The sequence below is a fragment of the Tursiops truncatus genome, chromosome 6, assembly GCF_011762595.2.
Source record: "Tursiops truncatus isolate mTurTru1 chromosome 6, mTurTru1.mat.Y, whole genome shotgun sequence".
NCBI lineage: Eukaryota > Metazoa > Chordata > Mammalia > Artiodactyla > Delphinidae > Tursiops > Tursiops truncatus.
Window position 1 is genome coordinate 15242501 of NC_047039.1, and position 23624 is coordinate 15266124.

At 45.8% G+C, this 23624-nt stretch overlaps 1 protein-coding gene and 1 long non-coding RNA gene across 15 annotated transcripts in view; one reads left to right on the top strand and one right to left on the bottom strand.

Moving 5' to 3' along the window:
• ENTPD4 (ectonucleoside triphosphate diphosphohydrolase 4) overlaps positions 1-7006 on the top strand; it is a 39634-nt gene extending 32628 nt beyond the window's left edge. For all 10 annotated transcript variants that reach the window (XM_019941286.3, XM_019941293.3, XM_019941287.3 and 7 more), the window contains 3 exons: positions 695-780; positions 1694-1855; positions 3049-7006. In XM_019941286.3, coding sequence (XP_019796845.1) covers positions 695-780; positions 1694-1855; positions 3049-3277 — 477 coding nt within the window. In that variant the 3' untranslated portion in view covers positions 3278-7006. The remainder of the gene's footprint in view (positions 1-694; positions 781-1693; positions 1856-3048) is intronic.
• On the bottom strand, positions 6718-23520 carry LOC109550880 (uncharacterized). Of its 5 annotated transcripts, XR_012332396.1 has the most exons (5): positions 23387-23520; positions 22749-22941; positions 20300-20406; positions 19307-19411; positions 12753-17149 (listed from the first exon to the last, which is right to left on the bottom strand). It is a non-coding gene; the product is annotated as an uncharacterized lncRNA (long non-coding RNA). The 5 variants fall into 5 exon arrangements; XR_002177569.3 differs by lacking the exons at positions 12753-17149; positions 22749-22941 and adding an exon at positions 6718-9794; XR_002177565.3 differs by lacking the exon at positions 22749-22941.
• Between the last annotated feature and the right edge of the window lie 104 nt (positions 23521-23624).

Consider the following 23624-nt stretch of genomic DNA (forward strand, 5'->3'; position numbering starts at 1 on the left):
GTCGTGTTTCCTCTGCCTGACATGCATCCTCGCCCTCTCACCCCAGGCTGAGTGCCATTCTCTGTATCCCCTGTTGTGAGTTTCACTGCCCCTGTGAGCCTCAATGTCTTCATCCTTTAAATAGAGGTTGGAATAGCAGCTGTGTCAAGGAGTTGTTTGAAGCATTACATTTAGAGAAGGTGCCAACACAGGGTTCAGTAAATGTTAGCTGTTAATGTAAACATTACAGATAACTTCAGGAAAAGGTGGCACCTCTTTCCCTTCTCTTGAAGACAAAGCCTCTCGTAATCATCTTTGTGTTCCCAGAACCTTGCACCATATAGCCACAGACACAGGTGTTCAGTCTGAACTGGCTGAAGGACCGCTTCACTTTTCCAAAAGTCTGTGCCTGTCACATGCAGTCATTGCGGGGAGAAACTTAGCAGCTTTGAGGAGGTCGGTTGTGGGCAGCGAGATTCTCTTTAACAATAACTTTGGCTGAATCTTAAGACAAAGAACAAGCATTGTCTCAGCTCATCAGTAAGCATTCACAGAGTGTTTGTGTGTCTCGTCCTCATGGGTCACAGACACAAGCTTGTGTCTCCTAATTGGAAGGATATGTTTGTTATGAATATGAATTTGGTAAAAACTTTTAAAGTGAAAATACTTTAATAAACCTTTCCTAGTGATTTCTTTGGGGTGAAATTTCTTTCAGGATTATTGCGCAACGAAGTGGTCGATCTTGCGGGAACGCTTTGACCGAGGACTGTATGCCTCTCACGCCGACCTCCACAGGCTCAAGTAAGTCATAGACAGCTGAGCCCAGGGTGTGTTGAAGAAACTGCGTGTCCATTCTTGGCCATACCATGGTCCCAATCTACCTTTCTGTCCTCATCAGTCCCTACTCCTCCTCATCTCCTCCAGGCTCCTTTCAAACCAATGGCAAATACTCGTGCTCAAACGTATCTTGCAGTTTGGGGCTCAGTTTTGCTCTTCCTTCCACCTGGAATTCCCCTGTGCATGCTCTCCTCGTTGATGTCCTGCCCAGACCTCAGAGGTCAGGTGCTGTCCCTTCCGAGTCTTCCTCTGTCCACTTGGCTAGGCTCCGTCCCTCTCTGCGAGTCTCCAGAGCGCTCATTACGTCCCTCTTGTGGCGTTTATCATATTCTGTGTTTATAGTTACTTGTAGCTTTTAAAAAATCCTCTTTCATTGTAAGTCATTTAAGCACATTGGCTATCTTATTATTTATTATGATGTCTTATTACTTGCTTAGCCCAGTGCTTTGCAAAAAGCAACCCTCTGATAAATATTTAGAATCATAGATTATCAGAGCTGAAAAGGACCCGCCTATCTTGTCATTTTATAATAAAGAAACTGAGGTCCAGAGAAGGTGGAACTTGCTCAGTATTTATTCAGAACTGAATTGAGTAAGTGATGGAAGGCCTGAGGGGAAAAATCTCCCGCGGCCACGTATTAAATTACACGGAGACCAAGCTTCATGAGCAGATCGATTTTAACAGGTGAATGGTGTGGGACAGAGGGCGTAAAGCAAGCACGTCAGCTGGAGATGCGTACGGATGGTTTCGCCCTCAGGGCGCAGGCCTCGTGAAGCCTGTGCAGCCCCGTTGTTCACAGAGGGCAAGGCCGACTCCACGAACGTGCTTTTGGACCCACCCAGTGACTCAGTCGCACTCACGTCTGTGCTGTTTGTAGGTATCAGTGCTTCAAATCCGCCTGGATGTTTGAGGTGTTCCACAGGGGCTTCTCATTTCCCGTCAACTACAAAAATTTGAAGACAGCTTTGCAAGTGTACGACAAGGAGGTTCAGTGGACCCTCGGAGCAATCCTCTACAGGACCCGCTTTTTACCCTTAAGGTATGGCTGCGAATTTGGTCACGAGAATCCAACAGAAGATGCTTCCCCGCGTCCGAGGCGTCGTGGGCAGTGGGTGTGGCTGTTTGCGGCGTTGTTGGCGCTGGCCGTGGGCAGAGTGGGAGAGTCGGGGAGGTCTGACTTGGTCTTCCCCACCGGAGCCTCCTCCCTTCCCAGCCCACCATCCCAGCAAAGGCGCCACAAAAGTGCTTATTCTCAGCTGCCTGTTCCCTAGCCCCTGCGCAGAAGGGTCCATTCCAGGGTCCTTAACCTTTATGGCCTTGGACCCCTTCTCAAAATCTTGTTTTTAATGCCTAATATAAATACATAGGCTATAGAGGAAACCACTGTATTGCAGTACCTTTAGCAAAATATTACAGAAGACAAATTTGTGATACAGTGGTATACGTTCTTTATTAGCACATTAAATAGCAAGACCTGGCAGCAGAATTCGTACTTCCTGTCAGTTCAGTGTAACGATGCCTGTTGATGATATTTTGAGGCATCTGCAAAACACCACAGTGTGATGTAAAAGCTCTGTGAGTTCCTCTAGGAACAGAGTCACTGTTCTGCTGATACTACAGTAGCGATAGCTTTTTGTCTGCATTCACGTTCAGTGAAAATGCTGCATTACAACCAGAGGTCGGTAAAATAAAGGTGCGCCTTTTTCCCACTCAAGTTCACAGACTTAGCTGTCAGTTGCCGCCCCCCCATAAGAACCCTGGTTCACTAACCAATGAGGTATTAGCTGTTTTTGTTTTTGTTTTTTCCCTTCATTTAATTAAGCATCTCCCAGCAGCACGTTTAGCTGGGTTAACTGCAAAACGTGTGAGTAGTGGGTGTTGCTGATCATAGACGTGTGGTTTGATTCCACGTTAGCTTCTGTGTGTTAGTGAAACACTCACAGTTCTAACTTTCTCTGATTTTTGTTACCCAAAGTATAATGCTGGTAACAGCTACAGACTTAAGAATACCCTTTCACAGGTTATCGTGTTCATACTTACAGCTACTCTCTGCTGGGCCACAGTATCCTACATTTTAGAGGAGGGGAAACTGAGTCTGGGAGACGGAGGTTCCAGCTTCCGTCTGCAGAGCTGAGTCCTAAACCAGGCCCCTCCCACCCCACCCTGCGCATCATTACGTCACCCTTCCCGCCTGCCTCGTTCTCATGTTTGTTCTTGTTCCCGTGTGGGCAGAGATATCCAGCAGGAGACCTTCCGGGCCAGCCACGCGCACTGGCGGGGCTTCTCCTTTGTGTACAATCACTACCTGTTCTCGGGCTGCTTCCTGGTGGTCCTGCTCGCCATCCTCCTCTACCTGCTGCGGCTGCGGCGCATTCACAGGCGGGCCCCGCGCAGTGGCTCGGCCGCCACCGTCTGGCTGGAGGACGGCCTTCCGTCCCAGAAGATCGCCAGCACCTTATGAACCGGAGTTCGAGCCCCAGAAAGACTCTAACGGAAAAGCCATTTTCGCCTCAGGGTTTCTCCTCTTCATTCTCATTTGTTTTGTTTTTCCTTTCCCTTTTCGTTCCTTGAAACAAAACCAAAACCCACTGTTCGTAAACTCTGCTGTCCTAGAAGCATTGCATTTAGCCGTTCTGTGTCCAGCTTTAAGTTGCGGAATAGGGAAAAGGGAACATCACTTCATTTTTGCTGCACAGGATACCTGCCAAAAATTACTAAGATTTTTGGTTGTTCTCTAAGGTATATTTGATTTTAAACAGATGCACTTTAATATTGGAGGGAAACGGCAGGCTTTTCTCTGTCAGGGGAGGTGGGACCGAGGGGTGACGCTTTCACAGAACCAGAACACATACCGACTGGACTGATCATCCCCTTTTTCTCTCTGTCTTGAAAGCGCTAACCTAAAGAGGGAGATGTTTAGTTTTATTTATTGTTCAGGGCTGTTGCTGTGTGTTTTCTTTGCAGGTTAAAAAAATCAGAACTGTTTCTATCCAAAATAGAGAGGTATAGGCACCAAGAGGTAACAGTTTTTAAAATTGATAGTGAAGAGACCTGAAAAATGTGAAATGATAACCAGAGCGCTGTGTGTGTGTGAGGGTGAGAGTGTGTGCGCGTGTCTGTGTATGAAACCCACTGATGGGAGAGAGTGAGGGAGTGCAGTGCTCTCACTTCTAAAAGCACACGCTTCAGAATGCACTGTTTCATTTCATTTAGAAGAATCATTCCCCGTTACTGTTGCTTCTTCTGACCACAGGTAGTTACTCTCTTCATGCCATCTTTCGGCGGCCTTAGAACGCTACGTTGCTGAGTTGGAAAATTCATAGTTCACTGGTTTCGGTGTTGTTAGAACTGGAGCTGGTGCTTGTCAACAGGCACGTCCTTATTTCTCAGTAGCTCGTTCGTGCTTGTTTAATTGTGCTCCGGTTTCTTCCATCTTCAAGTCGGTATCCCCCTGCCCTCGTAGTTCAGAGACCTAGCTTACTGTCGCGGTTGAGGCTGTGCTGGCAGGGCCACTGTAAATCCAAATGAAGAGAAGAACTGAACACGAGAAATCAACTCACATTCTGAAGAAAACACGTTTGACATTTTAAACAAAAACCTAAAAAGGACAACTGGATTGGCATGTATGAGATCAGTGGGTTTTCACCTATTCGTTTAGTTTAGAAGCTTTGGGAATTCTCATACATAGTTTTTAGGCGATGTTGTGTGTGTGTGTGTGTGTGTGTGTGTGTGTGTGTGTGCGCGCACAAGCTATTTCTTAACTCCAGAACAGCTAGATTCGTCTAGTTGGTAACAAATGTATATTTCGAGAATCATCAACTGCTTTTTAAAAAAATCAATGATGAGAGAAAGAATTCAGGCACTGAAGCCCTTATTTAATTCAGAAAAAATTTTTAGATTTTCATCTCGTCCATTAATTACTTAAAAATGTGGCATACAAGTATATTGATGACTTAAAAGATTACAGATTTATGAAAGAAAAGCAAATCCTGTGATTCTGCTCTTCAAAGTGAATATTCTAACAACGGACAAATTATTGGTAGAAAGTTTGCCTCTCAAATATAAAGAAGGTTAGGGGAGCTGTATGGTGGTATAGCATCTGATGTGTAGAGAGACTTGTTTCAGAGAGGGTGGAGACAGATGTCTTTCGAAAAATCCAGCTTCTGAAATGCTGGTCTCCAGCTATTTAAATGCTTGGTCCCTGGTAAACACTGTTCCTTTTCAAGACGCAGCCACACACGGGCTGTGTCATGGGTACCCCAGGGGCATAGTGAACTGGTGTGCTTCTCCTTGACTTCTTAAAGGAGGCTTGCCCTGCGGACTGTGGGTGGCATTAGTGGTAAAGAAGTAAGTTTACATGTTAGCTTTTCTGCCGCCAGCTATTTGGAGTAGTAAGGCCCTGACCTGCAGAATGCCTAGAATAGGTGATTTGGCCTTTCAAATCAAGGCAAGGATAAGCTAGCATAGGCATAGATCTAAATAGGCCTAAATTAAGACCTCCTACGATAAATAGCCACTTTTTAAATAAAGGATGCTAACCTGGTCCAGCTCTGTACCATTTGGGGAGTGTAGTAGAGACCAGCATGGAGGATCCAAGCCTGAGCATCCAACTGCAAGGACCTAACTCACTCTCCAAAAGAAGTCCCCAGATTAGGGTTCCAAGGCCCAGCGGCCTTGTACTTTGCACAATTCGGTGCCGTGTCCCGTGCCAAAGAACTCCCGGAGCAGGCCTGGCAAACTTGCCCACAGGGAAAATCTAGGAGACCCTTGAGCTAAGAATGGTTTTTCAATTTTGAAAGGGTCATTAAAGGAAAAAAAAGTGACGGATTCACAACAGAGACTGCACGTGTCCTGTAGAGCCTCAGATATTTACTAAGTGTCCCTTTACAGAAGACATCTGCTGACCCTGCGTGGAGAGTCCCGTTCAAGACCAGATATACAGCCGCGTCCTCTTCATTCAGGAAGGTAGTTACCACCCGTGAGCACAAAAAGAGGGGCAAGAGAAGTGACCAAACTTCAATCTCAAAATAGTTGTTTATGCACCAGAATTTCACTTACCTTTTCCTCTAGATTCTTTTCAAGATCGGTTTTCTAATAAACCAAGTAGCATACTCCTCCTTCCCCCCGCCCAAATTTAAAACGTGCTGTTCAGGAGGGCTCACAGTGTTGTGTTGAGATGTCTGCAGCCATGAGAAGGGCTCAGTAGCTTCTCTCCACCCAGCACCAGGGAGGAGAAGACGGCCGGGAAGTTTCTCTCAGCGATGCAGGCGCAGGCAGGGGTGAGAGGCAAGCCCCGGAGGGGCTTAACTCAGGAAGCAAAGAATATCAATTAAGGGCTGGCCAAGAAGGCCGTAAACTCTGAGCACTTTTAGCAACAGAAAGCAAGAGAAATTGGACTGGTGGGAACTTGCTAAAAGCCTCTCAAAGAGCAATGTTCTGTGTTAACTCTTGGTGGAAAGACTCCTCCAGTAAACACTTCTGTTCCATCGTCATATCTGGGCTGCTCCTTTCTGAACCTCCAGAGGATGGTCTCGAAGATTTTACAATCCATTTAAAAGTACAGACTGATTTGCACCTGTGGTTTCTGCCCATTTTCACCCTAAACTGCTGGCTTTCTGCAGCACTCCCCACCTCGGGGGCTGGGGAGACGCTTGCTCTCCCATCATCACAGCTGTGCCCCCAGGAGGGCAAGCGCTAGATTACCCAGTGTTTAAATTTGAAACTCAGGCCTACATAGAATACTTTTCCTTCTGAGAAGCATGCACCACTTAGCAAGAAACTCCAACAGGCAAATGTGTTTTCCAAGCTTTTAAGAAAAATCAGCTTTAGAATTTTGTGTGGTAACGTGCAATGCAGCAAAACTACCTATGAGTAAATTATTTATTTATTTCTATTTCAGGGTTTTGTTTTTTTATGATTTTTATTGATTTTCCCCTTCCGTAATGAATGATGCGACCAACCAAGGCGAGTTCTTTGTTCTGTTACTAAGACGATATTTTACGTTTAGGAATTATACAGACTAAGGGAGCATCTTTAAATGTTTTTTCTTTAAGTGATGTTTTCCATTCAAAGAATAATTATCTTCGGGAGATGGTTGTGGTGTCTATCACTTTCTATATTTGGCAACCTCACGTGGCCACACTCCACACGGATGAGTGTCGAGAATAAAAAGTTCATTCGATGGCCCGCAGGCTGTGTGTGAGCTTGCTTTCTTGGGATTTAAAGAGATTTCTCTCCGACGTTTGAATCATGTTACCTGTTAGAATGCCTAGTTGAACTTGAACCTACATTCAGTAAAATAAATTGTCTGAGTCTGACTGTGCACTCCATGCCTTTGCTGTATCTGGCGTGTGTGTAGTGAAGCTCTGCTGTGTGCGGGTTTCCCTGTGTGCAGGGAAGCCAAGCATTTCACAAGGAGAAATATATACCATGGCGTAATAGCGACCCTTCATCAGCGATAAAGGCCATCCCGAGACTATGGTTTTTAAGGTTATCATTTAAAAGGACCCGTTAACTGTATATACACCTACAAGGAAAAGAAAAGAAATTATCCAACCTTACGTATTTTGTCTCATAAATAGTAAAATCATTGCTGCCAGTTTTGCAATTAGATCTAAGCTTAAAGCCGTTGGTTTATTTCTAGAGAAACATGAATCCCGTTGTTCACGTTGCTAACAACTGTTAGACACTGCCCCTCTTCTTCAGCTATTTGAGAATATATAAATAGAGCTTTTCCTGCAGGAGGAGGGGCCTGAGCCATAACCTGAAAATAGATGATAGAGACAGATGGAAAGGGAAGGGGACTGGCTGTTAAGAACAACAAAAATAGGGGCTTCCCTGGTGGCGCAGTGATTGAGAGTCTGCCTGCCAACGCAGGGGACATGGGTTCGTGCCCCGGTTCGGGAAGATCCCATATGCCGCGGAGCGGCTGGGTCCATGAGCCATGGCCGAGGCCACAACAGTGAGAGGCCCGCGTACCACAAAAAAAAAGAACAACAAAAATAAAAGCAGGGAATGCTCGGGGGAGGCAGAACCAAGTGGGAATGTGGGCGTATGGTGAGCGCGGTAGTGCGGAGCCCCAGCCCGTGACCACGGAAGGGAAAGAATAATAATAAGAGAAAACCTGCTTAAATAATTTTTGAGGCAATTCAATAAATATGGGCCTCTGTGTCCATAAATACATTAAAATATACCAAAGGCATCTAAAGATGTCTACATTTTATTCCACATCTTAGGGAAGAAGTGAAGTACCTGCTTCCAGTGGTTGCCCCTGTTAACAGATCTGCAAGGCAACAGTTCTGGGTTTTGGTTTGTTTTTCATCTGTTTCCATTTGCCCCATGAGTCTGGAATGCAGAAGTGGATCTTTTTTTTTTTCCCTGAGATCCCGAAATGCTAATAGTTTGCACAGAGGGGTTTGCGGTGCTCTCACTGGCCTGGGAGCAGGGAAGTGAACGTCATCTCTGTCAGACTGTCTTCTTATGGAAAGTCATCAAAGACACAGGAGCACCCTTTGCAAAGCCCAACGTGCAGATTGGGGATTTGCCTGGAGCTGAGCGTCCCACCGAGGAAACGGTACACCCCGAAGGGTCCTCCCAGCCCCATCTCGTCTGGGAGCCTGATGGCCTCAGCCTGTGATCTGCTGCCTCTTAACAAAGGAGAGTTGATTGATCTGTTGCGTTTTCCTTTGTCCTCAGCAAGCTTAGCTCCCCCTCCTGCTTTCTGTTAACACTTCCATTGAGGCTGAAGAGCTGGCTTGGCCTTCCATCTCCGCCATCACCCTTGATCCTGTTTGGCAGGTGGATTGCATCTGGGCTCCAGACTTCACGGCCACTTAACCATTTCTGTCAACAGCCCCGTTGTGTGTCAGAGACCCAAACAAGAAGCCCAAACAAGAAAGGCCGGCCTTAAGATTTCCACCCTGAGAAAACTGCTGAAAGCTTCTCACAGAACGTGGTGGTGATGAACACAGAAGACGGGCTTCTTGTATAAACACAGAAACTCAAGGGAGGGAAAAGGAGATTTTTTTTTTTTTTTCTCCTGAAAAAAGGAGAAGGGGGAAAAGTTGGTCTGTGGCCAGGTCACCAGAAGACAGAGTGCATTCCTAATTCCCAGGGTGGGACGTACTCTTTCACTGGATTATTTCTGTAAGAGTCCCAGGCTGGCTCTTCTCGCTGTCCCTCCAGGTTTATAACTGGTAATTTTGATACCACCTTCCACCCTTTTCGTGATAATCAGAGTTTGAAGTGGGCCATTTTGGAAGGACTAATCATCCTCTTCTTGCCTGTGATTGCACATGACTTAAACTCCAGGAACCAGACTCAGCACTTTCTCCTAAGAGTCCATCTTCTCCACGTGGCACAAGCTTGTTTTATTACCTAGATTTTAAATTCAAAAAGATTGAGACACTTCAACGTTCAATGGGCTCCACCCAGCCTTGTAAAATTCTTTATTTGGGTCATGGCAGCAAAACAGAATTTTCTGGAAGTTCCTGGCCATTCTCCGTAACGTTCAAATTACATTTTAAAATCCTCTTCAGCTTTCTGTGGCCCTGTTGTCCATCGGTCTGTCTGTTCCATCCCTGAATCCCTTTGAACATGGATCATGACATTTATAACTAATCCAACAAAGAAAACACCAAATAGCGCCCAGTGTTTCATAAATATCTGTAGTCTAATAAAAAAAAGCTAGTTGCTTTGTCAAGTTACTAACTCTTTAGGTCCCGAGGGTTTGGGAAACACATATTTTACAAATCTTTTATTCTCAATCTTCTCTCTTCTTTCCAGATGGCAGAGTTTTGTGCAGATTTAAAACCACGTGCAGTGTGGTGTGAAGGGTGGGTGGAATCCCAGGCCTCTCTCTCTCTTCCCTCTCACCATAAAGTTTGTCAAGGGAGTGAAGCATTTTAAAGCTTTATGTAGAAAAACTTAGGAGAACCAAATTTACTTCAAGTGGTTTCCTTACTTCTTAGCCATTTAGTCTGGGGGAAAAAAGGAAAAAGAACGCCCCAAATTAGGTATTGATGTGTAGAGGCAAAACAAGATGGGGATTTTCTCCAAGCCCAGCTTGGAGGAAATAATCTCTGTATATGATCTTATTCTAAGCAGAGCTTCAGAATTTTTTTTCCTTCTAAATCGTCCTAAAGTTAGTCACCTTTTAAACCCCACCCCCAAAAGCACCAAATGCAGGGAGAGGGGAAGGATGGATTTAGCTGCATCAAAAGTAACAGTTTCTGTTAACAGCCATCACAGTCAAAGCTAACAGGTGGCAGACCAAGATGGTATTTGCAGTGACTAAAATTGAAAAGGGATTAATATATGTTATGCAAGGTTTCTTGTAAATCAGCCAGAAAGAGGAAATCCAAAAGAAAAATGGGCTATGGGAGGAGTTCCCTGGCGGTCCAGTGGTTACGACTAGGCTCTTTCACTGCCGGGGCCCCCGGTTCAATCAGTCCCTGGTCAGGGAACTGAGATCCCGCAAGCCAAGCAGTGCAGCCAAAAAAGAAAAAAAGAAAAATGGTTTGTGGGTGATCCACAGAAGGGTGAGCCTGAATGACTAACAAGAAGGAAGAAACTGAAGGAGCCAGAGATGTGCAAATGGAAATAAAGAGCTGCCACCTTGCGCCCTGGAATTGACAAACTTCAAGTGTCGGCAGTGACGTGGGGACAGTCGCCTCAGTATTGCTGGTCGTGGTGGAAACTACTTCAGGCGCTCTGGGAAGCAAGCTGGCAGCACTTTAAAGTTAGCTGTGCACACGTCTAAGACCCAGCGTTCCCCAGAGACATTTCTACCTGGGCCCACGAGGGAACTCCAGGAGGATGCTCTCAGCAGTGTTATTTAAGTAAAAGGTGGCAGATGTGTGCTGTGAGCACTGTGCAGCTGTTAGAAGCAACGCGAGGTAAGTACAGCAGGGTGGATGGATCTTAAAGACAGTGCTGAATACTGAAGAAAGATACGAGATTGGTAGCATAATGCCATTTATGGAAATGGGAGACCCACAACACTGTATGTCTTAACGAGGGTGTGCATGTTTCGACTATTACACGTTGAAGTGGATGTGATGGGGGACACAGATGGGCTATGAAAGGAGGACAACAAAAAACTGGTCTCCTTGCGAGGCAAGACTCTACAATGGAGGAAAGACTGTCTGTTCACTAAATGGTGCTGGGAAAACCGGACAGCTACATGTAAAAAAAAAAATGAAATTAGAACATTCTTTAACACCATGCACAAAAATAAAATCAAGATGGATTAAAGACCTAAATGTAAGACCGGATACTATAAAAACTCTTAGAGGAAAACATAGGCAGAACACTCTGACATAAATTGCAGCAATATCTTTTTTGATCCATCTCCTAGAGTAATGGAAATTAAAACAAAAGTAAACAAATCGTATCTAATTAAACTCAAAAACTTTTGCACAGTAAAGGAAACCATAAAACTAAAAGACAACCCACAGAATGGGAGAAAATATTTGCAAATGATGAGACTGACGAGGGATTAATCCCCCAAATTTACAAACAGCTCATGTGGCTCATTATCAAAAAAACACAACCCAATCAAAAAATGATTACCAGGGGGAAGGGTGGAGGGGAGGGATAGTTAGGGAGTTTGGGGTTGACATGTACACACTTCTGTATTTAAAATGGATAACCAACAGGGACCTACTGTAGAGCACAGGGAACTCTGCTCAATATTCTGTAACAACCTAAATGGGACAAGAATTTGAAAAAGAATAGATACAGGTATAGGTATAACTGAATCACTTTGCTGTACACCCGAAACTAACACCACACTGCTAATCAGCTACGTTCCAATCGAAAATAAAAATTAAAAAAAGAAAAACTGGTCTTCTGGTTTTAGGCTGGCCAACCACACCCACTTGCCCAGGTCTGCCCCGGTTCTCACATCCCAGTGAAGCCTCAGCTCCGGCCCGCACGGATCGTTCTTGCCCCATCCCTACCCATCCCTCTTCAACACGACAGCTGTGAAAAACGCAATTCATATCATGACCTTTGTTTGGCAAAACCCATCCAGTTGGCTATTTCACTCCAAGGAAGAACCAAAGTGTGTAAAATGGCCTGGAAGGCCCTACGCAATATGTCTCCGCCGACTCCACACCTCTCTCACCACATCTATTTCTCTCCCCACTCACTGCTCCAGCCCCACTGGCCTCAGGACCTTCCCTGACTTCTGTCCCATGGATGCCCACCTGGCCACCTACTTAAAGCTGACACTTCTACCCCTCCTCAGCACTCTCCGTGCCCCTCACCCTGCTCTAATTTCTCCCCGAGGTACTACCTCCCAGCTTATTCTTTATTCATTATATTCTTTGTGAGGTCTTTGCCGGAATGTAATCCACAGGGGCAGGAGGGTCTCGTGTGTTTCTTTCAGTGTTGGATCCCCAGTGTCCGGCACAGGGTCTGATACACAAAAAAGGCTCAATAAACATTTGTGGGATGAAGGAAAAGAAGATCCCTGCAGGAAGGGGTAACAATGGGCTAAGAACTGAGGAGTGTGTATGCTTAACTCTACCCTCTGTCCCTGGGGCGTGGGGGAGGGAAACCAGGCTCAAAGGACTTCCTTTACTGGACAGAATCATCCTAATAGCATCAGATTATGATATGCCAGACAGGCTGCACTTCATCACCTCACGTAATCCTGAAGAGATGCATTTATTATTCTCACTTTATAGGGTGGGGAAACACACATGGAGAGGTGACATCACTTGCCCACAGCTACACAGCGAGTCAGTGGTGGGGCTGGGACTTGGCGGCGGGCAGCCTGGCTCCAGTCTACTCCAGAGCTGGCTGTCCGGTACGGCAGCTGCTGGCCACAGGAAATGTGGCCAGTCCTAAGTGAGATAGGCTGCAAAGTACACACCAGATTTCAAAGACTTTGTATGCCCCGCAAAATAAAGAAAATATCTCAATCTGTATTGGTTACATAAGACATAATATATTTGGGCTATACTGAGTTAAATAAAATAGTAGATTCATGTCACATGTTTCTTTTTACCTCTTTGATGTGGACACTAGAAACTTGCACATTACTTGCGTGCTCACGTTTTACTTCCATTGGACAGCGCTGCTCTAAGTCCTTGCTTCTCAAAGCATGGTCCCCGGACCAGCAGCCTCAGTAGGACCGGGGCCCGCTAGAAGCTCTGAATCTCAGGACTGGTCTCAGACCTCCTGAAGCGGACTCTTCATCTCACACCATCTCCAGGTCAGTCCGAATTCACACTGAAAGTTAAGCAGTGCTGCTCTAGACCAGGAATCAGCAGAATTGTTCTCCAAAGGGCCAGATAGGAAATATTTTAGCTTCACAGCCCATATGACTTCTGTCCGAAACTGACTTCACTCTGCTTTTGTAGTGTGACATGTGTCATAGACAACACGTAAATGTATAGGTGTGGCTTTGTTCTGATAAAACAATTTTTCTTTACAGAAGGTGGGTGGCAGGCCAATCCCATGGGCAGTGTCTTCCAAGCCCTCCTCTAGACCACTACACTATGCTGGGCCTCATATTAGGGAGGGTCATCCGGCCTCCAGATACCATCCTCCGCCTTTCATTTCCTTCTGCTCGAGAGTTACCATTATTTCTGCTTCCTAGCAGCTGTTACTTAGATGCCGCATAGCATCCTTCCCAGACCTCCTTCCTCTGAGCACTACCTGGTAACTCAGACCAGAAACCTGCATGTCATTCTAGACTTCTTTCTTATCACCCTCTGTCTCCATATAATAATCACCAATCAAGTATCAGACTCATCATTTTTCTTGGATATAAGTTTCCAGGCGCAGCCTCGGTCATCCTATCTCGATAGCTTCCCCTGAGAGCTCGATCAGGGGCCCCATGGGCAGGTCTGGGGCATTCCTCCAGTGCAGGAACTGAAGTCCACCTGCTGTCCAGCTGCAGAAAGAGATGTCGCCACCTGGTGGCTGCCCTAACCCTCATTTCTCTCCTCGCTCTCGCTCTCTGTTGCTCTCTCAGGACCTGAACTGCCCGTCTGAAGAAGCAACGTATCCTTTGCAACAGAATCACAAGCTAAAAGTAGTCATTTTATCAGTGTAAGTCCAGAAAGGTCACGTGAATTGTACAAAGTGAGAGAGATCTAAGTCCACTGTTAGTGGGAAACCAGAGGTGCTCCCTGGATAACACACCTGTGTCTCCCCGGGCCCCACCTCTGGGAGTTTCCACTGCTCGCTCACCAGAGCAGAGGGTGGCCTGAGGCCTGGAGAGCTGAGGTCTAGCAGGACAGACTCACCCCTCACCCTCACACATGGGTCCTAAGCTGGGGTGGTGAGGCATGAGTGGCAGATAGTGAGAAATCCACTTCAAACCAACACATTGGAATCGCAGGTAGATTAGTTTCCTGTGGCTGCCATGGCAAATTACCACACATTTGGGTAGCTTAAAACAACAGACATTTTTTTGTTGGCCTCAGTGTTCTGGAAGCCAGAAATCCAAAGGAGTCGGCAGGGCCAGGCTCCCCACTAAGGCTGTAGAGAAGAGCCTCAGTGAGAAGGAGGCCTGCCTGACCATCTGGGTCCCTGGATCCATCCGGGCTTCAATTCACTCTACCCTTGGACTCCCCCCATTTCATGAGCCATGAGGCTTCCTTTTGTGCCTAAGAGAGCTCGAGTGGATGAGCTTGCAATTTCCACTTGTAATTAAAAGAGCACTGATGACTATAGAGTTTCCCCCTTGCAATGCAATTCTTTTTAATTAAAAAAAATTTTGTTTTCGTTTTTGGCCACGCCACTTGGTATGCGGGATCTTAGTTACCCGACCAGGGATCGAACCCATGCCCCCTGCAGTGGAAGTGTGGAGTCCTAACCACTGGACCACCAGGGAAGTCCCTGCAGTGCAATTCTGATTCTACCTCCCCAGAATTAGGCCACACTTCACAGGTTGAGGGCACAGTCCCCCTCACAAGACTACCCTCACTTCAAACACCAGCTGCAAGTTCTGAAGTCCCCAGGCCCTTGCATTTCTGACCAACTGGCTACAAATTCTGGGCTTCTCACAATACCCTCAGGTTCAATAATTCTCTGGAATGACTCAAAGAACTAAGGAAAGCACAATACTTACAGTTACAGTTTTATTATAAAGGATACAAATCAGGACCAGACAAATGAAGAAACATATAAGGCAATGTCTGGGAAGGTCCTAAACAAGCAGCTTTCCTGTCCTCAGGACACACCACCCTCCAGGCAACTAGATGTGCATCACTAACCAGGAAGTACCACCAAGTCTTGGTGTCCAGAGGTTTTATCAGGGTTTCATTACATCAGCATGATTGGTTGAATCCTTGGCTACATAATCGGATTCAATCTCTAGCCCCTTTCTCCAGAGGTTGGGCAGTCAGACTGATATCGTGTAGCCCCAAGCCCCAATCTTCTAATCACATAACTGATCTTTCTGGCATGGCCAGCCGCCATCCTGAAACTAGCCAGGGGCAAACCATGAGTTATTTTATTAGCATAAACTCAGGTGTGGCCGAGGGACCGACTATAAACAACAAAGACACTCCTATCACTGGGGAGATTCCAAGGGTTTAGAGGCTTCCTGTCCAGAACCAGGGACAAAGACCAGACAAATTCTTTATTAAACAACCCCTGACACACAGACTCTGAAAAAAAAAAAAAAAAAAATCTGCAGTTACCTCAATACAGCCAATCCCTGCATAGCATCTGTACTCTCTCTACTCTCTCTGCTCCTCAGTTAAACTGACAGAACTTTCCCTGACTTTGTAGGGAACAAGTGAATGTGTTTGTAAAACTATGAAAACTGAGAGAGGTATGAACTTCTGATTTTCCAAAAGGAGAGAAGTCAGGAACTGACGGTAAGAGACAATGCTGGGTTGGGGAGCCATGCGGGACAGCAGGGTCAGCTTTGTGTCTGCTCTCAGGACTCCCTGGCCTCAGAGAAATCCAGCCATTCATTCCACAAATATTTATTAAACAAATGTATTGAAATAGCAGTGGAAAGAAAACAAGGAAAATAAAAAAGCGAGCTCTGCTGCTGTGGAGCTTACATTCCAATGGAGAAGAAAACAAATGAATAATGTACCACAGTATGCTCCAAGGTTTAAAGGCTAAATGTAGAAAGAAAACATGGAGAAGGTGTATAGGAAATGCCAGAGGGGTGGGGGATGGAAGTGAAAATATTACAGTCAAGAAAGTTCTCCCAGAGAAGATGGCATTGGAGCAAAGTCTAAAAGGAGGCAAGGAGACCCAGGGAAAGACAGTTGTAGCACAAGGAAACCTGTGCAAAGGCCCTGGGGCAGGAGCAGGCCTGGGGCATTTGAGGAACAGCAGTGGGACTGGAGCAGAGAGATCAAAGGGGAGACAAGGTCAGAGAGGCATGGGGTTGGTGGGCAGAGGGTCCGTTTTTATGCCAGTACCATACTGTTTTGATTCTTATAGATTTGTGGTTTTAAATTAGGGAACATGATGACTCCAGCTTTGTTATTCTTTCTCAAGATTGCTTTGGCTATTGGGGGTTTCTTGTGGTTCAACACAAATTTTAGGATTGTCCTGTCTCTGTGAAAAATTCCATTGGAATTTTGATAGGGATTGCATTGAATCTGTAGATTGCTTTGGGTAGTATGGAAATTGTAACAATATTAATTCTTCAATTCATGACCATGGAATATCTTTCCATTTATTTGTGTCATTTTCAGTTTCTTTCATCAATGTCTTAGAGTTGTCACCCTAGTATTTTCTGTTTCATTCTACTGGATTTCTTTTTTTTTAATGATAGTTATGACACACTAAACTGATTTTATGACCAATTAACATATGGTAACCTAAGAAGGAGCCTTCTCTGCTACTCTGTAATGATGATGATAATGATATCATCTCATGTTTCTCAAGTGCTCACCAGAGGGCGGAAGAGTGGTAAAGACCCCAGGCTCCAGACTTAAACCACAAGGTTTATTCTGACTCAGCCATTTCTGAGCTATTTGACTTTGAATAGGTTACTTGTATCAGCAACGACCCAATACAGCTACCACTAACAGACACCCCCCAAATCTTTGCTCAAACAAAATCGAAGTGATTTTCTCTCACATTTAAAAGCAGTTTAGAGGTGAGCAGCCTAGGTTGCTTCCTTCAGGTTCTCTCCTCCACCATTCCTAGAGTGTGGCCCTCATCTCTATGATCCAAAATGGTTGCTAGAGCTCCAGCCTTCACATCCAGATCCCAAGCTGCAGAATGGAGAAAATGAAGAGGGACACTCTCCTTTCCTTTTAAGGAGACTTCCAAAGGAAATGCCTTGCAAACTTCTGCTTTCATCTCATTGGCCAGAACTTAGTTGTGTGGCTGTGCTTATCTGCAAAGGAAGGTGGGAAATGTAGTATTTTCACCAGGTAGCGTTCTACCACTTAAAAAGGATGGTTTCTGTTAATTTGAGAAAGGGAGTATGGATGTTTAAGTCTCTGCCAAAAAAGCTCTGTGTGCCTCAGCTCCTGGGCTGTTGTAAGAACTTTGGCTTTCACCCTCGAGGCGACGGGAAGCCAGTGCAAGATGCCGAACAGAGGAGTGACAGGATCTGAATGACATTTTAAAAGCATTACTTGGCCTGTGGGCTCAAAAATTGACTGTTGGGGCCAAGGCAGCAGCAAAGTGATCAGCTGGGCTATTTCAATCGTCTAAATGAGAGGTGACAAGTAGAGAGGTGAAGAGTGATTAGTTTCTGGAGATCCAGAGAAGGCAAACAGGACTTGGAGTGAATCTGGGGGTTAAAAGGAAAAGAGACATGGGCAGATTTGGGGAGACGATCAGGAGCATAGTTTGGGACACAACCCAGTTGAGGTGTCACTTGGATACCCAGTGGTGAGTTGTACACAGGAGTCTGATGAGTTTTGGAGAGGGCCAGGCTACTGATATACATTCTAGAATGGGCAGCATATAGAAGTAGTTAAGGCGAGGAGCCTGGATGGGATCCCCCAAATCTTAGCCCTGGAGCCCTCCAAGGACATTAAGCATTAAGAGGTTGGAGAGAGACAGGCAGGCAAGTCATTACCATTAAAAAAAAGGGTGTGGGGGGGGGTTTCCCTGGTGGCGCAGTGGTTGAGAGTCCGCCTGCCGATGCAGGGGACACGGGTTCGTGCCCCGGTCCGGGAAGATCCCACGTCATGTGCCGCGGAGCGGCTGGGCCTGTGAGCCATGGCCGCTGAGCCTGCGCGTCCGGAGCCTGTGCTCTGCAATGGGAGAGGCCCCAACAGTGGGAGGCCCGCGTACAGCAAACAAACAAACAAACAAAAGGGTGGTGGGTGGTGGGGGGGTAGTGTTTACCTTCAGCGCAGGGAGGCAGTTTGGGGAAGGAGCCTGTGGGTTGTGGGGATGTTTCTGGGATGCCAGTAATATTCCAGTTCTTGAGTTGGATGGTAATTATATGGGTGTTTGCTTTGTATTAGTTATTATGTTCATATTTATATTTTATGTACTTTTGTGTATAAAATATAAATTCTTAACTAGGTTATATTCCATAATTTGAAAAGTTTTCAGATGATAGATAGATAAACAGATATATAGGTAGGCAGATAGATATTGGACTAATAAGGAAAAACTAGGAGAATGAGACTGAATGGCCATCAATTATTTATATCGAGCCATAGGGAGCTGCATTTTCTTTTTTATCTTTCTTTTTTTTTTTGTTTCTTTTCTTCCAACAGCTCAGGAGCTCGAGGGATCCTTTAAAGGAAAATAATTCCAATTCCCAAGGTAGAAACTGCAAGGAGTGAGGGGCCATGTTCAAAGACTGGTGCTGCGCTGGCTTAAGCATCTCTGCTATGGTCTCTTAGCAACCAAGGAGGGCAGTAGCAGGAGACGGGCCTCTGACTGCACTGATTTTCCTTGTGTTGCTCCTCCACCAAGATTCAGAGAAAAAAGAACAAGTAGCCTTTGTTATCTAATTCAACCCCTCGTTTCCTGAGGAGAAAACCTGAGGCTGGGGTCCAGGAGCTCTCCGCCGTACACGTCCATCAGCCTGGAGGAAGTGCTTTGGCTGCTGCTGGCACATCGCCAGCTCCAGAGAATACGAACAAAAAGGAAAATAAGATCTTAGTTTGATTATGAAAATAGTTTGACCTCGTGGACCCCCTGAAAGGGTCTTGGGAACCCCCAGGGGTCCCCAGCCCACACTCTGAGAAACACAGCTAGCCTAGAGCACTAGTGGCCAATTGGGGGATGGGTGTCACCTGGAGGAAAGGTAGGGCAGTGACCTGGGGAAGGTGGTGTTGGGGAGACACAACACTCTTCCCACATCTTTAGGGTGCCTCGATTTACTGGGCAGATCCCTTTGGTGGGAGGGCAGCGGGGGCTCAGAGTAACACGCGGAATGTAACTGTGCGTCAGAGAAGATGGAGACAAAACCCCCAGGGTCACGGTGTTACCAATGCCAGCTGCGGCCAGGAGGCTGTCTTAGTCATCTCGGGCTTCTGTAACAAAATACCACAGACTGGGGTCTTAAACGACAGGTATTTACCTCTCAGAGTTCTGGAGGCTGAAAGTCCAAGCTCAAGGTGCTGGCAGATTCAGTTCCTGGTGAGAACCCCCTTCCTGGCTAGCAGACGGCAGCCTTCTTGCTGTCCTTAACTCGGTGGCAGGAGAAAAAGAGAGGGCTTTGGTCTTCCTTTTCTCATCAAGCCATGAACCCCACCCTGAGGGCTCTGCCCTTGTGACCTCATTGAACCCTCATCACCTCCCAAAGCCCGTCTCCAAATACCATCATACTGGGGGTTAGGCTTCAACATATGAATTTAGGGGGAGGTAGTTCAGTCTGCAGCAGTGTTCCTGCCATCGTGGTGACAAGCTAGCCCTTGGGGTTTGGGCCTTTTTTCTGAACCATGACTTCCCACCCTCCCCAGATATTTCAAACACGCAACTGCCCTTGCGGGCTCTTGGGGACCTTCTCCCCAGGGGTAGGGGCTGGCGACAGCAGGATTCTCACCTCCTCTCCCTCCCCTGGGGTGCTGAACTGGGTCTGGACACGCAGGAGCCTTATAAAATGCCAGTGGCTGGAATGGAACGGAGTCAGGCTGTGTCCTCAGCCAACCCTGAGCAACCTGGGCAGGCCACTCTGAGCTCTCCGGGAGCCAGCAGGGCTTTGCTGGGCTGCGGCCGGAGGAGGGGCCCTGCCAGATGCCAGCCCATCGTGGGGCAGAAGAGCTCCCATTTCTGTCTGGCCCTTCCCCTCCCTGTTTTAGCTGCATTTTTGAGACAAAGTGGTCTGAGCTGGCAGAGAAGCCAGGTGTCTGGAATGAGATTTGGACCAATTTTTTTTTTTAACTTTTTTTTTCCTCTAAATGACTGTGTGAGGTGAAAGTCTCCATCTTCTCTCAGTAGGAGACTTTCGGGTGGAGGGGGCATGTGGGAAGTGAGGAGGGCAGCAAAATTATAACGTGGGAGAACCTGTCACCCCATATTCTGTGGCTTTGCCAAATTCCCAGGGTCCAGTCTATGCCCAGCCCTACCCCACCTGTTCCCAGGTGTCCCGGGCTCCTCCCTGAACGAGGATTAAGCTGGTTTCCCAGGTCTGCGTCTTTCTCTTGCCACTTCCACCTGGACAAAGAATGATTATTCATCCTAGAAAATAGATTATATGAATGAAATTATACTTTAAAAATATAAAACCAGTATATGGATAGAAAACTATGGATGTCTGGATCTGAGAAAGCCAGGACAGGAGGACCTGATAGATACCCAGCCAACACAGGACCACCAGAATATGTGAATATGTGCACCCTGGAGAAAAGGCAGAGTTATCCCAGCCACTCCTGACAATTGTGCTTTCTGAGCAGATGTGTGACTCTAGGGCTCAGAAGACCTCAATCTGGATCCCGTTTCAGCGCTGCTGCTAACCTGCCGAGGGGCGGTGATCCCACTGACAGCTCTCTGGGTTTTTGGTTCCATGTCTGAAATCAAGGTGCTTGGGCCAGATGTTCTCTAAAACCCTTTGGGTTTACAACTTGGCGCTGGAGAGTGCAAATGCTCAAGGCGGTGCGAGATGTGAACCACTAGGGAGCGCTGCCTCCTAAGAGGAAGCAGAAGGTGTTCCCTACCTTCTTGCCTATAAAGTGTCCACATTCGTTCAAAGTGGTGGTGATGCACAGATCAGTGGAACAGAATAGACAGCCTAGAAATAAACCCATGCACTTATGGTCAATTAATCTATGACAAAGGAGGCAAGAATATACAACGGATAAAAGACAGTCTCTTCAACAAATGATGCTGGGAAGACTGGACAACTACATGTAAAAGAATGAAATTCGAACATTTTCTCATACCATATACAAAAATAAACTCAAAATTGATTAAAGACCTTAATGTGAGACCATAAACCATTAAACTCCTAGAAGACAACAGACGTGGAACACTCTCTGACATAAATAGTAGCAATATTTCTTTGGATCTCTCTCCTAAGGCAAAGGAAACAAAGGCAAAAAAATAAATAAATGGGACCTAATTAAACTTAAAATCTTTTGTAGAGCAAAGGAAACCACCCACAAAACTGAAAGACAACCTACTGAATGGGAGAAAATATTTGCAAATAATATGGCTGATAAAGAATGAATATCCAAAACATATAAACAGCTCATACAAACTCAAAATCAAACAAACAAACAACCCGATTAAAAAATGATCAGAAGACCTGAAGAGTCTTCTTTGTTCCAAAGAAGACATACAGATGGCCGACAGGCACATGAAAAGATACTCAACATCCCTAATCATCAGGGAAATGCAAATCAAAACCACAATGAGATATCACCTGTCAGAGTGGCTATCATCAAAAAAACACAAATAACAAATACTGGCTAGGATGCGGAGAAAAGGGAGCCCTTGTACGCTGTGGATGGGAATGTAAATTGGTACAACCACTGTGGAAAACAGTATGGAGGTTCCTCCAAAAACTAAAAATAGAACTACTGTATGATCCAGCAATTCCACTCCTGGGTATATATCTGAAGAAAACAAAAACACTAATTTAAAAAGACACACATACCCCAATGTTCATAGCAGCATTATTTACAATTGCCAAGACAGGGAAGCAACCTAAGTGTCCATCAGCAGATGAATGGATAGAGAAGATGTGGCATATATAAATAAATCTCTCCCTCCCTCTCTCTCTCTCTCTCTGTCTCTCTCTCTCTCTCTCTCTCTCTCTATATATATATATGGAATACTACTACATATAATGGAATACTACTCAGCCAAAATACAGAACAAAATTTTGCCATTTGCAACAACAAGGATAAACTTGGAAGGTATTATGCTTAGTGAAATAAGTCAGATAGAGAAAAACAAATACTGTGTGATATCACTTATATGCGGAATCTAAAAAATAAAACAAACTAGTGAATATAACAAAACAGAAGCAGACTCACAGATACAGAGAGCAAACTAGTGGTTACCAGTGGGGAGAGGAAAGGGGGGAGGGGCAAGATAGGGGTAAGGGGTTAAGAGGTACAAACCACTACGTATAAAATAAATAAGCTACAAGGATATATTGTACAACACAGGGAATAGAGCCAGTCTTTTATACTAACTATAGGTGGAGTATAATCTTTAAAAATTGTGAGTCACTATGTTGTACACCTGAAACCTATATAATATTGTACATCAACCATACCTTAATTAATTAACTAATTTATTTACTTATTTTTCAGCCATGCCATGGGGGCTTACGGGGATCTTAGTTCGCCGACCAGGGATCAAACCTGTGCCCTTGGCAGTGAAAGCGCATAGTCCTAACCACTGGACCGCCAGGGAATTTCCTATACCACACCTTAATTTTAAAAAATAAAATAAAACAAAAGTGGTTGTGATGGAACACTGCAGATTTCCGAATGTGAGAAAGCCAGATAGTAGGGCCTGATAGATAGCTGGCCAAGATAGGACCACCGGAATACGTGAAATATTTGACCAACCTGACTACTTTAGCCACGATCTCCTCCTGAAGGGCCAGGTCCAGACCCATTGACACACATTCCAAATCACTTTCCCAAACGGCTGGACCAGTGTTTGCCTGATTGATCGCTGGTTTCCCTTTTGACTTAACACACAGGCAAGGTGGAGCCTCTGCAGTTCTGTAGATTTAAACTACTGGTTTCTCCATTCTTCCTAGTATGGGTAATCGTGAATAATATCCACTAAAATGATTTCTACTTTAATCATGCCTTACAGGCTTTCAAGTGGTTTCGGTTCAATCTGATTCACTTTAACAGAGAGTGATGGCCCGTGATACGCGCTGCTGACCACAGAGGTTAAGGGGACACGGACCCGTGGTATCCGTGCACAAGGTATCTGTGCCTGTAATAGTTTTCTAAGAGAGATAAATGGAATATACAAATAACTATAACACAAATAGGAAGTGATGCACAGTGCAGGAATGAGGCAAGTTAAGTGCTATTGAGCCCAGAGGAATGCGAGTTTTCCACCCCACAGGGCTCCTCGTTCCCTCCTCTGAATCTCTGCCTGTGCCACCTCGCAGGGCGGGGTCTTCCTGGGGCCCCCTGGCCCCCCTCCCCCCCGCCCCCGTGCTTCCCTCACATTCTCTCCTCCTTACTCAGCTTCGGTTTTCTCCGGAGCGTTTGCCACCTCCTGAATCCCATATTTCATTGTTTCTATGTATCGGTGTGTGTGTCTTGCCAGCCTCCCCGCACTGACCAGCACATCAGCCGGGCCTCCACTGAGTCTCAGGCTGTGCTTCCGGGATGGGACACGCCCAGACAGTTAGGAAGGTGATTTGGCAACAAAACTCGAGAGCCAAGAATAAAAGAGAAAACAGTCCACGCCCTTGGACT